This window comes from Lontra canadensis, unplaced genomic scaffold (assembly GCF_010015895.1).
Source record: "Lontra canadensis isolate GAN:19392208 unplaced genomic scaffold, GSC_riverotter_1.0 scaffold229, whole genome shotgun sequence".
Classification (NCBI taxonomy): domain Eukaryota; kingdom Metazoa; phylum Chordata; class Mammalia; order Carnivora; family Mustelidae; genus Lontra; species Lontra canadensis.
In genome coordinates, this window is record NW_022631223.1 from 600,635 (window position 1) to 618,139 (window position 17,505).

Here is a 17,505-nt window from a genome sequence, read left to right on the forward strand (position 1 = left end):
CCATCCAACTGGGGCTCCAACTCCCCCTCAGAGACAAGTGGGGAGTGACAAGCATCACTTCTGAGTCCTGCATTATAACAATGGGGGCACATATTCCCCTCCTTCTCTTTCTCCGCACATGGCTGGAAAAAGGACAAGGCGGTCACAATCCAACCTCGGCCAAGCAGACCGGGCTCATCACAGTGTTGTCCAGTGACCTTGTCCAGAAACACAAACTCCAAGGACCCACCCAGCCCTACGGGGTGACAATCTCTGGGGACTCTGTGTAATTCTCGGGATCTGTGCTGTTACCAGGCCTCCAGGTGACTCTGTGGCATGCCAAAGTTTGAGAAGCACTGTTCTAGAGAATGGCAGAACAAGGTGGAAGAGGCCTGAAGCCCTCACCAGCCAGTGAGCACACCTGGACGTCAAGTACACACCTGTGCATACACCTGGATGGCAGGTGCACACCTGTGCATACAGCTGGATGGCAGGCACACACCTGTGCTTACACCTGGACAGCATGTATATACCTATGCATACGCCTGGATGTCATGTGCACACCTGTGCCTACTCCTGGACAGCAGGCATGCACCTGTGCCTACACCTGGATGGCATGCACACACCTGGGCATGGTGACAGGAGAGAGAAGAGCTGTTTCAGCTTCTCTATCTGGGGCTCCTGTCAGAGCAGCCAGACCTATTCCCTTACTAAGTCAGTGAGTTTCACCTCCAGAACACCTCCACCTCATGCCGTTTGCCCTGTCCCCACTCTGGGGTCCCTGCCACAGGCCAGCTCAGGTGTGCATGGGTAGGAGAGTGGCCCTGGGTGTACTCACCTTCACAGGACACACCATCCGCCATGATGGCATAGCCAGGAAAGCAGGAGCACATGGCTGTGTCCCCAATGACGCTGCACACCTGCTTACAGGGTCCGTTGTCTGGGGAAAAAGCAAACAGATCAGAGACCACTGGGTTTGTTGTCTCCGGCTCAAGGAGGGCCTGGGAACCAGGGAACCCCAACCCCGGTCCTCTCCACAAGGTCCCCTGGTAAATGGGTTCATACACCGGCTGGTATTGGGGACGATGTTTGGGACCTCCCATCGCCACCACCACTCAGATACCAAACCACTCCCTGGAGTCATAATGCTGCCAGAGAGGAGGGGACAGAGAAGACAGGGAAGGAGGGAGAGAAAGGATGTGGAGATAGAAGGAACAAGAAGAGGGGAAGAGAGGAAGAACAAAAAGAACTTTCCACACAGTACCACAAGCAGTCTCCAAGACAGTTTCTCAAGCAAGGATTCTATTCTTTCCATATTATAGGACCTGAGGCAAAAAGTCACTAACTGACTTGCTTAGGGTCACATCCTGGCCTGAGGCTCTCCCCCCACACACCCTCACCTCCTCAGCTTCACTCTCAACTCCAGACTTCAGACAGGTGAGACCAACCAAAGCCCCAAAGTAGAAACCCCCCCTTTGGCAAGAGACCATCTTGCACATGCCCAGCACTGGGGAGCTTGCCCCCTGCAGGGCCCGGATCCACTCCATGGCCCAGGTTACCTTTGCAGGTGTTGGGTTGTGGCACTGGTAGCAGGATGGTGTTGGAGGCCAGTTGGGAGGAATCTGGTTTCGGTGCAGACTCCTCTGCAGCCTCTGGCTTTGGGGGGTCACCATCTATCAGGGGCAAGGTAGACAGGAGGGGGCAGCTCATGCCTTCAGCCTGGCCTCAGGCTCTTCTCACACCCAGGGCACCACACCAGACATTAGACAGAGACTGCCTTGTTTAATATTCTCCTAGTCATTTCACGGGAGAGGAAACTGAGGCTCAGAAAGCAACATACACCAGGCAAGATGGATCTCACAGCTATTTGGGGCAGAGGAGGAGAGGAAGGAGGGGAGTGAGTTTCTAGACTAAAAATGTATCTATTCCTGGATAGCCGACAGGCAGAAAGCCCCCCAGACCAGGGACTGAGGCAGGCTTCGAGGCTTCCTCTTGAAGCCTGACCACCTCAGGCCCAGTGCTAGGGACATAGCTTGAGTTGGGTTGGTGGGAGGCTCTGTGTTCTGGGTCCTGGCCCTGCACTAGGATCTAGGGTGGGGTGCTGGGGCCGCCCATGCAAATGGAGCTTCAGATGGAACAGATGGTTTCAACTTGTCCAAGTGGCCTTACAAATCCCCTTGCTAGGGGCCTCCAGTTCCCATGGGTTCCAATGTGTAGGGTGACAGGAGGGGAAGGAGGCTTGTGCCCATCCCAGGAACACCACGTTCCATGGGCAAGGTCAGGCCCTGCCCCAGCCATCTGGGCCCTTACCTGGGCGGCAGGTGCGGCCGTCGTCCTGCAGTGAGAAGCCAGGAAAGCAGGCACAGTGGTAGGAACCCACAGTATTGATGCAGAGATGCTGGCACAGCTCCCCTGGGAGGAGCAGGCACTCATCCTGGTCATCGCCAGGCAGGCTGTTGGGCAGCTCAGTCTCCGTGCCCAGGGACAGGGCCTCCCGGCTCGCCAGCTCTGCTTCTGCAACCAGACTGGGGGTGAGTCCTCGTGATGGAACACAGGTTGGTCCTAGCAGATGGCTGATACCATAGGCCTCCGGGAAATCAGTGTAGGTCCTCCTAAGGATCTTCTGTGTGCCCAGCGCAGATGGACAAAGCATGGATGCATGATGATGATGACAGATGGTGAAGGAGGGGTGGGTGAAAGATGGATGGATGGATGGATGGATGGATGGATGGGCAGTTAGGCAGGTGGGTGCGTGGGTGGGTGGATGGATGGATGGATGGAAGGATAGATGGACAAAGAAACAGACCTCTAGCAAGAAGAATAAACCCATCAGAGCCACGTCCAAGTCTTTATGGCCTGCAATATGACAGGACCAGGCCCATAACAGTCCCCAGAAAGCTTTGGCTGAAGTGTTGAACTGGATCCAGATCCCTGATCTCAGTGACATCTGGGAGGCCCACCCCTAGCAACAGAAAGGACCCAAACATGTGTTCTGTCAGAGATGGGGATCTGGACTCTCACTTGGGCCCTCTGCAGCCATGTCCCCTTGGGCAGCGCTGGGTCTCTCCAGCCCCCTGGGGCTGCAATGAGGAGCTGGTGGGAGTGGCAGAGAAGACTCCTGGGGCTGAGCTGCCTTGGAGGTTCTTCACACGCCAGTAGCAGAATAGGGAAGGGGACCCACAGGCCTCCATGTCCCCAATAGGCACGGGCCTTTAGCCTCGCTCCCTGGCCCCAGGCAGCCAAGCCGTCCAAGAAACCAACTGCATGATGTCACGTCTAAGAAACGTGTTTCATACTGAGGGTGTTTACACTGTGCTCCAGGCCGATCAGCCCTGGCCCAGTGCATGCAGACAGGGCTGTGGCAGCTGGTGGTCCAGCCCAGAGATCAGGCACTGCAGGTGGGCAGCAGCCAGGTCTGGGCTCAGGACTCTGCCAAGCATGCCACAGGCTAGGCAGCATTTCTAGGGTTCACGCTCAGCCCGCCCTCACCAGCATGCTCTTCATACAATGCTCCTGGCAGAGGGGAAACTGAGGCTCAGAGGAGCAAAATGCTTTGTTTGCCCAAGGTCACCCGAGCAGGACGGGAACCCAGGTCAGTTTGACCATACCATCTCTGTCTCCTGAGACCTAGGTTACCCACCAGTTCTCCACTGGACAAGAGGAACATGCACCTCTGACTCTGGACCCTGCCTGGCCCATTCCCCACCCTGTTACTCTCAAGGCCAAACTTCCTCCCAAACTTGACCTTGAACCCAACTCTTCTGGGTACTAACCAGACCTTCATAGCCCCGCTCAACCAGGCCCCTACAGCCAACCCCGGCAAGCTGTATTTCCTAGGACTGGATGCGGATCTGTGTCCATGCTAGCCCGGTAAGGCTGCCCAGTCTCTCTTAGCAGAGTCCTTGTGGGTTCCCTGGGACATCCTCATCAGGCTCCTGCTGGCCCATAGGCACAAAGAAGGCTAACAGTCACAAGTCCAGTTGACATCCCTGGCTAGGGTGACAGAAGCTGGACATGGCGGCTATAAGAGGGACCATAGCACATGGAAGTCGGAGGAAAGAGGAGACCCCAGGGACACGGAGGGCTGGAAGGTCTGAGATGGCTCCGGCTCCAGGCTCTGCACTGGCACCCGAGCTCCCATGCACACAGTCAATGGTAGCATGGGGGCAGGCCCTGGGCAGGGGCACAGAGGAGGAGGACACAGGCCCGAGGAGCCCTCAAAGGGCTCATGGTGGTGAAGGGGAGGCCACCAAACAAACCCATCATTCATCAGTCATTTGCTAGTGACCTTAAAGGGCCAAGCGCTGACGATTCAGGGAGAACAGCAGTGCTATCCCGGAAGGGGCTGATCGGGTGGGCGGGGCACAGTTTCTGAATGCATTCTCTGCACTGGTTCTGTCCTGTACCCTGAAGACACGGGATGGCATAGCTGACATGGATAGAGGGCAGATGGATGAAGGAAGATAAATGAATGAGTGAAAGGTTTCTGCTGGCTGGGTGGGTGAATACATGAGCAGACAGATAAAGGACGGACGGATGGATGGATGGACGGACAGACGGATGCACGGACAGACAGACGGACGGGCAGAAGGGTAAGTGGCTGGGTGAGTGGACGGGTGGATGAATGGGTGGCTGGGTAGATACACGAACAGAAGGAAGGACGTGTGAATGGCCAGATGAGGGGGTGGGAATGGACAGTGTAGCAGGATGAATGGTAGAGAAATGGACCAGGGTAAGGAGGATGTGCCAATGAGCATGAAACGGGTAGAAGAGTAAAAGAGGAAGACGTGTGGAGGTGCTGGTGGACATGGGAGGGCAGGTGAGTGAGGAGTGGAAGGGTGGCCGGAAGCTGGCGTTTTGGGGGGGTGGAGCGGATGGTACGTACTTAGCTGGATGGGACCACCGTCTCAGAAATAACAGGGCAGAGGCCACCATCGGAGGCCACAGAAGAACTCTAGCCAGAGCAGAGCCTGGACCTCAGCCAAAGGTGAAAGTGGACCCCGGGGTCCCCCAGAAGGCAAGAGGACACCCAGTCTTAGCTGGAAGCCCCAACGGCTGTCTCTGCCCCTCACTCACCTCTCCGTGGAACGGCTTCGGGCTCTGGGGGCCGGCGCACCTCGGGCACAATGAGGGGGTCTTCCCCTTCACAGCAGGAGAGCATGACGTGGTTGCAGGGGTAGCCCAGGTTGGGGTTAGACTCGCATGAGTGGCCCTCGGCCCGCACACGGAGTCCTAGGCCACAGCAGTCACAGCATTGCTGGAGAGAGACACGCATCACTGCCCACAACCCGCCGGCCCCTCAGAGCCCATCCACCTTCCCCTGGACTGTAAGCCCGAGGGACTCCCTCGGGGCCCCCAGGAGGCAGCCTGGTGCCGCACGGGAACTCTCCAGAAGAAAGACCGCATTCCCCAGCCTCCGTAGAAGCTCAGTGCGGACCCCAAACTAAGTTCTAGCCAGTACGGCGGAAGGGGAGCACTGTCTGTCCTCAGAAGAAAGGCTCTTCTTAGCCCCACAGTCAGGGCAGCGTTATTGACAGGAGGCAAGAGGCAGAAGCAACCCAACAGCCGTCAGAGGAACGTGACACAGCCACGCGATGGATGGTTACCTAGCCTTGAAAGAGAAAGAGCGGCTAACACACACTACAACATGGTGACCTCGAGGACGTGAAGAAGAGTGAAATAAGCCGGATACAAAAAGAAGAAACAGAAAAGAGAAAGCCTGTGAGGACAGGCCTTGTCATGGGCTGTTCGTTTCTACATCCTTAATGCCGAACGCGGCCCAGGACAGGCTGGTGTTTGACGAATAGCTCCTGAATGAGCTGGCCACTGTGAGAGCTGAGGATGGCTTCTCTCCAGATGAAGAGGCCCCCCAAACCTCCTATGGAGGAGTCCCGCAGGGACCCGAACTCCCAGCCCGCAAGGGCCTCAGGCCCAGGCTACGGATGCACAGGTCAGGCTTGCCTTGTACAAGGAGACACCGCACGTGTCATTGTCCTCAGCCCCACAGGCCTCGCCCTCCTTGGCCCCCATGACGCCAGCCATGCAGCTCTTCTCCTTCAAGTAGGACACGCAGCAGTGCTTCTGGGCTATCCTGCAACAGAGGGGTCCCTCAGCTCTGCCCGAGCGCCGGCCCCCATCCTCCCAGTGACCCTTCCAGGAGAAATGACCGGGCCCATTTCCCAGAGAATAAAATGAAGCTCAGAGAAGGCAGCCCCTGCCAGAGATCCACAGCAAGAGGCCTGTGCTGGTGGCATTTCCCCCCACCCCCACCGAAGAACATGGGTTCTGTGTCTGAGTTCCATCAACAACACTCAGGCCTGGGTGGACTGAGGACTCCAGTCTCAGTCCAGTGGACTCCACGCTGTCTATCCCTGACCAGTGTGGGAGGGGTCAGCATTCCAGGTCCCCACAGGGCTGAGAAGGATAGGCAGACTCAACCCCAGGAAGCACAGGGCAGCTCAGTCTGGAAGACAGCAGCCTCCAGGTCCCCCGGCCATGACGGCCCATATCTGTAGGGCTGCTCTGGGGAGCCAGCACACAAAGATGAGGGTCACTGGGAGGTGGAGTTTAGTCTCAATTGAGAAATGGCATTTCCCAGTGGGAGCTATTCAGTGACAGAACTGCCTATCTATGAAGTAGTGAGTTTCCCATCACAAGAGGGATACAAGCTTAAGTCAGGGCCACTAAGCTCCAAATTCTTAGAGAAGGCATCCTCTAACTCCTAAGTCGTCCCCAAACTGGTAGGATGACAAAAGGGAAGGGAAAAGGACAAGGTTAGAATTTAAATGTCTCTAAAAGAGGCACAGAGGGCTAGACACTGGGAAAACAGAGGCTCTGACTCTGGCCATGCTCCCAGGGAGCAGTGCGGCTTTGGGTGAATCACATCACCTCTCTGGACCTTATCCTTATCAAGAAAAATAAGTAGGCTGGGAAAGAAGTCCTCCCTGGGAAAAAGGGAGAGGTGAGTGGCTGAATGAGACATTTTCCACGCTTAGTGCCAAAGAGGCAAAGGTACAAATTATTCCTTTGCGGAGAACACGAGAGTCAGTAAAAACAATCCACACAGACAGCAGAGGACAGTGAGGGGCCAGCCTTCTGGAGACCCCAAGATAGCAGAGTGGGGGAAAAAAAGAGGGCTGAAGGCTCCCGGTTCAAAGCTGAGGAGGAAATCTCATGGGGTCTGAGCAGTACACAGTGAATGAGGCCCCTCCCCACTCCCAGGTGGTACTAGTCCTTGAACACGGGCTCCAAAGCATACCCTGTCTTAACCCCACTCATCAGGCAGGCTACAAATGTGCGTGGCTGGTGTATTCCCGCAGCCAGCCTTTAGGCTCTCTTTCCTGGGGTAAGCCTGGCCGGTGGGCTCACAGCAGCCACAACATGCACGTGGAGACACGTGGAGACTGCGCTCCCCTTGTACTGCCAGCCAGGGCCCACAGGCCAAAGCAAGCTAGGATCTGGAAAAGGCAAACGGGCAGCTCTGCCTGTTCTGGGGTGCCCACCTTACCTGCAGGCATCACCCTCCGCGCCACTCTCGGGGATTTCCACGCACTCGTCATTGTCGATGGCCCACTGCTGTCCAGCGGCACAGCATGTCTCGATCAGATCCTTTGTGGACACTGGAGTGGAGGGGCAACACAGGCAAGGTCACCACTCTAGAGGAGGTACCTGGTTCCAAGATGTTCAGAGATGCTGCTGTTGCTGTCTGGACCCCCATTCCCAGGGAAGGTAACTCACTCTGCCCCCCATCCCCCAAGGCTTCTGTGCATGGTGGCCACTAGTAGTTCTCAAGGACAACCTGCTTCGGAGAGCTGCCTTCGAGGTTAAGTACCCCCCACGGGGGAGGAGGTTGGCAGAGCTATGGCCTCCACTACCATCAGTGACTACTGACTACTACTGACAAAAACCCAGCCCGGCCTCAAAGGGGACAGTGTTGGGGGCCGCTCACACTCCAGAGCTCCCAAAGGGAAAGGGGGGCATCAGCTAGCTCCTTCCCTGCCCCCTCCCCAGGCCAGTTCTCCAAATGAACCACATGCACAAAACCCTCAAATCAGGCTCTGCTTTTTTTTTTTTAAGATTTTATTTATTTATTTTTGAGAGAGAGAGGGAGAGAGAGAGGGCACATGAGCAGGGAGTAGGGGCAGGGGGAGAAGGAGAAGCAGACCCCTTGCTGAGCAGGGAGCCCAACACAGCGCTCCATCCCAGGACCCCAGAATCATGATCTTCAGCTGAAGGCAGCCGCCTAAATGACTGAGCCACCCAGCCGCCACTCAGGATCTGCTTCTAAGGAACCTGACCTAAGACACCAAGATAGGACAAGGCATAAGAAGAAATAGCAGCAGCGAGGGAAGATCAAAACTCATCTAGAAGGGCCGCCTGGTTGGCCCAGTGGGCTGAGCATCCAACTCTTGATTTCAATCAGGTCATGATCTCACGGTAGCAAGATCCAGCTGAGCAGGGAGTGTGCTCAAGATTCTCTCTTTTCGGGGCGCCTGGGTGGCTCAGTGGGTTAAAGCCTCTGCCTTCGGCTCAGGTCATGATCCCAGGGTCCTGGGATCGAGCCCCGCATTGGGCTCTCTGCTCAGCGGGGAGCCTGCTTCCTCCTCTCTCTCTGCCTGCCTCTCTGCCTACTTGGGATCTCTTGTCTGTCAAATAAATAAATAAAATCTTAAAAAAAAAAAAAAGATTCTCTCTCTTCCTCCTTTTGCCCTCCCACCCCACTTGCGCTTGCTCTCTCTCTTAAAAAAAAAAAAAAAAAAAAAAAAAAAAAAAAAAAACCTCATCTAGGAAAGTTAGTGGAGAAAATATTTGTGTGGCTAGGTGAGCAGGAGGAGGCAGGGGTAGGGAAATGTCTTAAAACTGAAAGGCACAGGGGCACCTGGGTGGCTCAGTCATTAAGCATCTGCCTTCAGCTCGGGTCATGATCACGGGGTCCTGGGATTGAGTCCTGCATCAGGCTCCTTGCTCAGTGAGAAGCCTGCTTCTCCCTCTCCCTCTCCCTCTGCCTGCTGCTCTGCCTACTTGTGCTCTCTCTATCTGTCAAATAAATAAATAAAATCTTTAAAAAAAAAAATGGAAAATCAGAAAGCGTGCCACATGCCAGGCACAGGTAGGAACCTTCATGCCCAGGGGTAGAAGTGGTCCCTGGCACAGCAGATCTGGAAGGAGATAAGGCACCACAGACACAATTAAGTACACACATCGTCCTGGGCCCAGAGGTTCTGCTCGTGGTTGTGAACTCCAGGGAAGTCCTCACCCAGACCCAAAATGTGACCACTGCAAGGATGCGAGACATTGGTGTCATTTGTGGAAGTGGGTGTTCATCAGTGAAGGAGTGGCTGGATAGAATTTGGGGATGTCCTCCATGGAGGACCCCACAGCGATCAGGAATAACAGACTAGATGTACCCACAAAATATGGAGTGGTACCAAAAAAAGCACTGGGGTGGGGGGAAGTAAGAAACCAAGTGAGATTTGTTACACAAATGAAAAATACTGAGAACAAAATTAAAACACACATTTTGCACATTAATTAAAAACACACACACATGCAAATTAAACAGAAGGGACCAGTTGCCTCTGGTGGGGCAGAAGTCAGCAATGGGGAAAAGGGATAAAAGGGAATATATATATAAATAAAACAAGGGAGAGTCTTACAGAGACAATATGTGTGAGGTGCCAGAAGATAAGTATAATTAATGCAACCATTAGCTTCTGAGGTCTAAAAATAAATGACATGCAAAGATAAAGCACATCTAAACCAAAAGATACATTAAAAAGGTGCTCAACATCACTAATGATGAGGCAAATGCAAATCAAAACCATAATGAGATATCACCTACACCTGTCAGAATGGCCACTATTAAAAAAAAAAAAAACACAAGAAACAATAAGTTTTGGTGAGGATGTGGCAAAAAGGAAACCCTTGGGCGTGCTGGTGGGAATGTAAACTGGTACAGCCATTGTGGAAAATGGTATGGAGATTCCTCTAAAAATTAAAAATAGAAATACCCCATGATCCAGTAATCCCACTACTGGGTATTTACCCAAAGGAAACAAGACACTAATCTGAAAGATAACTGCACCCCTCTGTTGTTGCAACATTATTTATAACACCCAAGATATAGGGAAGCATCCAAAATGTACATCTGTGGATGAATGGATAAAGAAGATGTGGTACAGATAGACAACGGAATATGACTCAGCCCTAAAAAAGAATGAGATCTTGCCATCTGCAACAACATGGGTGGAGCTAGAGAGTATTATGCTAAATGGAATAAGCCAGACAGAGGAAAACAAATACCATATGATTTCATTTACATGTGGAATTTAAGAAACAAAGCAAATACGAAATAAAAAGAAAGAAAGGAAAGAAAGAAAGAAAAAGAAGGAAAGAAAGAAAGGAAGGAAGGAAGGAAGGAAGGAAGGAAGGAAGGAAGGGAGGGAGGGAGGGAGAGAGAAAACAGAATCTTAAATACAGAGAACAAACTGGTGGTTGCCAGATGGGAGGTGGTGGGGGGATGGGTGAAATGATAAAGAGGATTACGAGACAGAAACGCGTCCAGTTATGAAATAAATGGAGATGAAAAGTACAGCTTAGAGAATATAGTCAATAATGTTGTAATTATCATTATATGATGACTACACTCATTGTTGTGAGCACTGAACAATGTACTGTATTGTTGAATTGATCTTGTACACTTGAAACTAATACATTGTATGCTATTATTCTTTTAAAATTTAAAATAAAATTTAAAATAAAAAATTTTAAACCAAAAAAGGTAAAGCTCATCTAGAATACCTATATCCGTGCTAGGGCAACAACAGGGGTGTAACGAAATAACTTTGAGCCTGGGTCCACATCTTAGTGCTACCATGGATAGCTATTTCTTTTCTCTAAAGTCTTAGTGTCCTCCTCTACTCTGAGGACCTTTAGCTGCACAAGTGCTAAAGCCTAGAAAGACCTCTAAATATCCCTGAGCAGTTCACGTCATCTAGCAGACCAGAGGAACAAATGTGCCGGTGGATGTCAGCAGACTGCAAGGTTCCAGGAAAAGAGTGACAGCTCAGTAAGAATCACCAGCTTCATCTGCAGAGTGGGCATTTCAAGTTATTAAACTTTTCTAGGTTTCAAGGCCCTTCTGTAAAAGAGGGGAAATAAGTTTCAGTAACAACCTCAGATCTGTACCAGGTAGGAATGAAAAGAATTATCTATCAGAAACAAATAGCAAATGTCACGCTCAGCGATGAAACATTAGACACCTGTCCCACCGAAGTCAGAAATGTAATAAAAATGCCTACAGACACAAATAAATACTGTGAGGGGATTACTACAGTAATGTGAGGTGATTACTACACCAATGTGAGGGGATTGCTACACTAATGTGAGGGGATACAACCACCATCTCATAGAGTTTCCATTTTTTTGTTGTTGTTTGTGGTAAGAACATGCTAAGATCTAGTCTCACAGCAACTTTCAAGTACACAATACAGTATTGGTAACTAGTCGCTGTCCTGTGCCATAGATCACCAGAATTTAGTCATCTTACAACTGGATGCAAGCTTGTACCCTTTGCCCAACATCTCTCCATCTTCCCAGAACTTCCCCCCCAATTCCCTGGCAGCCCCCAAATGACTCTTATTTCTTTGAGTTTGGCTCTTTTTTGATTCCACATGTAAGTGAGATCATACTCTGTTTGTCTTTCTCTGGCTGACTAAGTTCACTTAGCATAATACCTGTTAGATCCATCCATGTTCTTGAAAAATGGCAAGATCTCCCTTTTTATGGCTGAATAATATTCCATTATGTATATACGTATGTATGCATATATACATACACACACCTATATGTACATATACATACATACATATGTGTACATATACATATATACATACATATACACACATACATATATATACACATAAGTCTATGTGTGTGTATATATATATACATATATATACACACTCATCATAACTGCCTCTTTTTTTCCTTGAATTATTGCATCTGCTAGTATCTCTAGGACAACACTAAAAAGAGCATCCACAAGTAAAAAAGAAAACCTTAATACAATAAAAGTGTAAAATCCCTATACGGCAAGAGACAGCATATCCAACCAGCCCCAGTTACTGTCATCACATCACTCATTTTTAAGACTCCTCATAGCATTTATCACTGTGTGAAATCTTGATTATTTATGAATTTACTTCTTCACCCACTTCTTTCTCTACAAAGACACTAGAGTCTCTGTGGCCATTAAAAGTGATGCCACCATTCCATGCTTAATCCTTTCTCATTACACTCTGGGCATGTGGGAGTCATGCCTCACTTGAATACTTCTGGGGATGGGGAGTTCACGCTACCTCATCAGTTTGTCCTTTCTCTGCGTAGTTCACGTCTTTCTTGTACTGGACTGAACTCTTACTCCATAAGCCTTCTCCAAGACTCCTTACTGAGTGAGATCAGGAGATTGCAGTGGAACCCTGGGTCTTAGCCAAGTGACTTGAGATAGGTGCCCTATTGAAATAACTGTTAACAGCAGAAATGAAGTACAGGCTAGTGTCAGCCTTGGGTCCAAGCACTTTCATCCTTACAGTTATGATGAGTGAGTACTCTTGTCTCCCCACTTCACAGATAAGGTGGTGAGTCAGAAGTCCCAAACCTCAGTTTCCCCTCTTCTCTTCCCCTGTCCAGGCCTCAGCTTTCCCACATCCATGGCATGGATGACTTGATATAGCTGATCCTGAAGGCCCTGTCTGAGAATCTGACCAGCATCAGCCTGAGAGCGGGTTCTGCTTCCCTGCGGATTGAATGGTGTTCTCTTCCTGCCCCCTCCTTGATCAGAAGCCAGGTTTCAGCCTGCGTTTGGCAGACATCCCACCATTCTCCACTGGCCTTTCCCACCCTGGCTTCCCTCTGTTTCAGACAAAGGAACTCAAGAGGCCATGAACCCATATGTTGGGAGGGCCACCCACTTGGAGCAGGAGGGACCAAGCCTGGCGCTGCTTGGTACTGTCCAAGATGTGGGAGGCAGGGCCAGGCAAAGCCCCGTAAGATGTGTACCCCCGTCTCCTCATCCAGAAGACACACCTTCCTTCCCCATCCCAATGCTGGAAGACTCAGCCCAAAGGCCCTCTCTTCAAGGTCTCCTTCCTTGATCAGCCCCTCTGAGGTCCCCAGCCTCTGTCTTTCTCTCTGGTTCTTTTTAAGTTCCCAAGCACCACCATTCAGATGTCCAGTCCTAGGATTCTTCTCTTCTCCATCTCCACCTTGGCCCTGGCTGATCTCATCCAGCGCCAAGCTCCAAGTACCTGTTCTACCTCGCCCCTCCCACATATTTGTCTCCAGCTGTAGTTTCGTGCACACACACCACAGCTGGCTAAGGAACCACCAACGGTGCTCCCTAGTGCTCTCACTGCCAGAACTATTCAGCAACTGATTTCCCTCAAACCACCTCTTCCCAAGGTCTCCCCTGCATCATTGAAGGGCCCCTGGCAAACTCGGAACCCTCCTGCACCCATTCCCCATTCCCATCTCCCTCCGTCACTCAGCAGGCCACCTCCAAAGTGCATCCCAGTCCACCCACCGGGCCCCTCACTCCACCACCACCTCTTGGTCCAACATGGTCCCTGTTCCCTCAGGTGTCCTCTTCCAGGCCCTTTTCCAGAGGGCGTCAGAATGAGTTCACACATATAAATCAGACTGTGTCTCTCCTGGGCCTACAGGCCCCCAAGAGTTCTCCTTTCTTTACAAAGACCTGTTGACTGCTCCACTTCATCTCCTTTCTCTGATCCTCTTTCCCACACCTTCTCTCCACTCCTTGAACTCCCTGGGCTCATTCCTGCCCCAGGTCCTTTCCGTGGACTCTGCTTTCTGCCTGGAATCCTCTGCCTTTTCCTGTGCCCTTTCCCACCAGCACTGTCTACATGGCTGGCCCTTCTCCTTCAGGGTTCTCACCTCCTCAGAGAGGAGCTCTCTGACTTCTGGATCTAAACTCACCTCTATGCCAACCCTCATCACACCACCCTACTTCCCTGGCCTTCCCTGGTCCCGATCAGCTCAGGGAACCTGTGGTCCACAGACCCCTACCGGAAGGCGACTGCCCTCCAGGACGAAGCACCCCTCCCTGGTTGGACAGTCACAGCCCAGAGTCACGTCCAGTTCTGACTCTCAATCCTAGCCCTGTGTGCTTCTCTTTGCTGCTCTGTCTCTGCACATGCTGGTCCAGGTGGGGAACGCCTATCTCTGCGCTGTTCCACTCACCATCCCTAACCAGCCAATCCACGTGTGAATCCCTGCCTCTCCATCTGCAGAGCTCCCACTGGCACCCACCTCCAAACTGGGGGGACCAAAAGCCCCCACTTCTGGCTTCATTCACACCAGCACTTGGTACAGGCTTCCACTGTGATGTCCCTGCTGTCAGGTGACATGCTTGTCTCAACCACCGGACTCAGAGGGTCTCAGGAATCAAGAATGGGTCTGAGTCCTCTTAGGGCTCCCAAGCCCTGGCGCTGAATCAAGCAGCCCAGGGCCTCGGTGTAGACAATCTCACGAAAAGCTTACATCAACAACATGATGTTGGATGATTATGTTGATTTTCCAGATGTGTAAATAGAGTTTAAGATACACAGCCCAGTGCACAGACTTAGAAAGTGAGGGAAAAGAATACAAGTGTGGCCCATCCACCTGGCCCAGACCGCCTCTCTGCCACGGTTTCCAGCAAGGGGGCCAGAGGGGAGCACGGGCTAAGGGGACACAGACACTTCACTCGCCCTCTGAGCCTCCATTTCCTTGCTTGTAAAATGGGCGAATGACCTCTCTCGGCCACGCTTCACAAAGCGGGGCAGTGAGACGATTCAGTGCCTGGCAAACAACAGGCGCTTGGGAACAAGGACCTCCCCGGCCCTGGCACACATGTGTTTGGGGATTGCTCACCAGCGAATTAGTCAAGGAACAAAGGAACTGACCAGTAAATGGATGGACAAAACAATAACCCCCTGAGCGCAGGAAGCTGGCGGGGCTCTCGGCAATCCCTTCCCCGGCCTTTTCTGCTTGCCTCTGAGTTTCCGCGGACTCCCCCATTTCTGGCCACTTTGCCACCTGGCCTGAGCCCTGGGCCAGAGGGCGTGCAGTGTCCCTCGCCTGCTGGTTATTTGCAAGCATTATGGGCTGAAGGGAAGGGGCCTCTCCCGCTGTGACAGCTGCAGCCGTGACCCTCTCTCTGGCCTCCAGTGACATGGGACGGCCCCCATCACTCTGGCTTCCGAAGGCTCTGCCAGCCGTCTGCCTCACAGGCTCTGGCAGGAAGCCACCTCCGACATGCCTGAGCAACAGAGGGAGAACAGACCCACTCTGGGAAACCATTAACTTCGTCTGGGAAAGTGGGTAATACCCAGAGCCAAAGACACTGTGATCTCATTTTCAGGTACACGTCCAGGAGAAACAGGTGTCCGTGGTCTCCACCTGGACCCCCACAAACATAAGCCCCAAACTGCAGAAAACTCAAGGATGCCTCAACAAGGGAAAGGGTGGAAATGAGCCCTGGCAGGACCACACGATGTGCACAAATTCATTACAACCATAAACAATGACACAGATGAATCACAGACAGGATCTTGGGCGGGGGGAGAAGCAAGTCACAGAAGAAGACCGCAGACTGCCTTTTAGAAGAAGTTCAAAAACAGGGAGAAAAGCAAAACAACTGTACAGCTCTAAAGAAAAGGAAGGAACTCTTGTGCATGGAAGTCAGGATGGTCAGAATGATGGAGCAGGAGGGGGGGCAGGGCAGGCGGTCACAGCCTCTATCCCCACGGCTGGTACCTCCAACAGCGGCCCACTTTAAACGCTCCTTAGTAGCATAGAGGTTACCAGAGGCTGTAGGAGGACAGATGGGAAGTCAGCTTGGATGGGTACAGGATTTCAGTTCAGGAAGATGAAAAAGTTCTGGAGATGGGGCACCTGGGTGGCTCAGTCGGTTAAGCATCTACCTTCGGCTCAGGTCATGATCCCAGGTCTTATGATCAAGCCCAGCATTGCATCAGTCTCCCTGATCAGTAGGGGGGATCTGCTTCTCCCTCTCCCGGTGCTGCTCCCCCTGCTTGTGTTCTCTTGCTCTCTCCATCAAATAGATAAATAAAAGCTCAAAAATTAAGTTCTGGAGATGGATTAATATACTTGTACAATGTGAACATACCTCACTGACTTAAAACTAGTTAACGTGTCCAATATTATGTTATGTGTATATCACTGCAATTTAAAAAAATAATAATAATGCATTGCATTGTTAAAAAAAAAAAATGTGACCCAGCACTTCTCCATCCAGAAATCTAATCTCGCCCACAGACTTAAACACGTTGGACAGGAATGTTTGCTACCCCTGAATTTGTGAGAGCAAAGGTGAGGAACAACCAAAATCTCATCAACAGGGCAGTGATTAAATAATCTGATGTATTTCTGTCCACTCTTATGTAGATGTTAAAAAGTATTAGGTAGATCTTCCTGCACTTACATGGTCTGATTTCTGAATGTACTATGAAGAATTGAGAACAGGGGCACCTGGGTGGCTCGGTGAGGTAAGTGTCTGCCTTTGGCTCAGGTCATGATCCCAGGGTCCTGGATCCAGCCCCACGTCAGGTTCCCGAGCAGGGAGCCTGCTTCTCCCTCTGCCTGCCACTCCCCCTGCTTGTGCTTGCTCTTTTGCTCCCTCTCTGACAAAATAAATGAATAAAATCTTAAAAAAAAAAAAAAGAAAAAAAGTTACCCCTTTTCATTTTAAAGGGATACACGGACATACATGGACTATTTCTGGAAGGACAGCCAAGACCCTGGTAACAGTGCTTGGCTCAGGGCAGGACCTGACCGTGGGAGGGAGGAAACCCACTAACATTTCACTGTTCGCCCCTTTTGTATTTTTTATGCATTTCTTATCATGTGCAGGTATTGCCCATTCAAGACACATTCTGTTATAAAAAGATTCTGAGATTCTAGAGATTGTAACCACCTTTGATCACAGAACAATGGGTGCCGTAAACAATCCAGCTCAGAGGTCGCGACCCCTTTGGACAGTCCCCTCTCCCCGGACATCAAAGTCCTAAAGAATGTTTGCTTTGGAAATGCTGCCGAAAAACCCAGGCACCTGGCAGGAGGGTGATGAGTGGGCCATCTCCGCCAGCGCCCTGTTTGGTAGGATGTTTGAGGGGCCTGAGCAAACAGCCCAGAGCTGCAGCTCTCTGCTCCCGGCAGCCTTGCGTTCTTGGGGGCGGGGAGTGGGTACCTGCAGGCCCTGGGAGCACCTGGAGTCCTCTTACAGGGACTGCAAAGTAGACAAACATAAAGGGTTCCCGAGCTTCATCTTCCTGAGCCAGGATCACAGGCACAATGGTGACAACCAACCTGGACTGAGCCCACCCACCACGGCCCCCCAACTCAGCCCTTTCAAGATGCCCTTCTCCTCCCAACCCTAACCGGAAAGGGCAGTCCCCAGCCTCCGTTGCTCTTTCCAACACCTCCCATCACCTGGTTTCCTCGTGG

General features: G+C 51.6%; 1 protein-coding gene across 2 annotated transcripts in view; it reads right to left on the reverse strand.

The window, feature by feature from the left end:
• The window catches only part of FBLN2 (fibulin 2), an 81,109-nt gene that overhangs the window by 21,356 nt on the left and 42,248 nt on the right, over nucleotides 1-17,505 (reverse strand). For both annotated transcript variants that reach the window (XM_032849441.1, XM_032849440.1), the window contains exons 3-8: nucleotides 7,487-7,598; nucleotides 5,941-6,070; nucleotides 5,056-5,236; nucleotides 2,290-2,493; nucleotides 1,539-1,652; nucleotides 818-919 (exon numbers count right to left, since the gene is read on the reverse strand). In XM_032849441.1, the coding sequence (XP_032705332.1) occupies nucleotides 818-919; nucleotides 1,539-1,652; nucleotides 2,290-2,493; nucleotides 5,056-5,236; nucleotides 5,941-6,070; nucleotides 7,487-7,598 (843 nt within the window). The remainder of the gene's footprint in view (nucleotides 1-817; nucleotides 920-1,538; nucleotides 1,653-2,289; nucleotides 2,494-5,055; nucleotides 5,237-5,940; nucleotides 6,071-7,486; nucleotides 7,599-17,505) is intronic.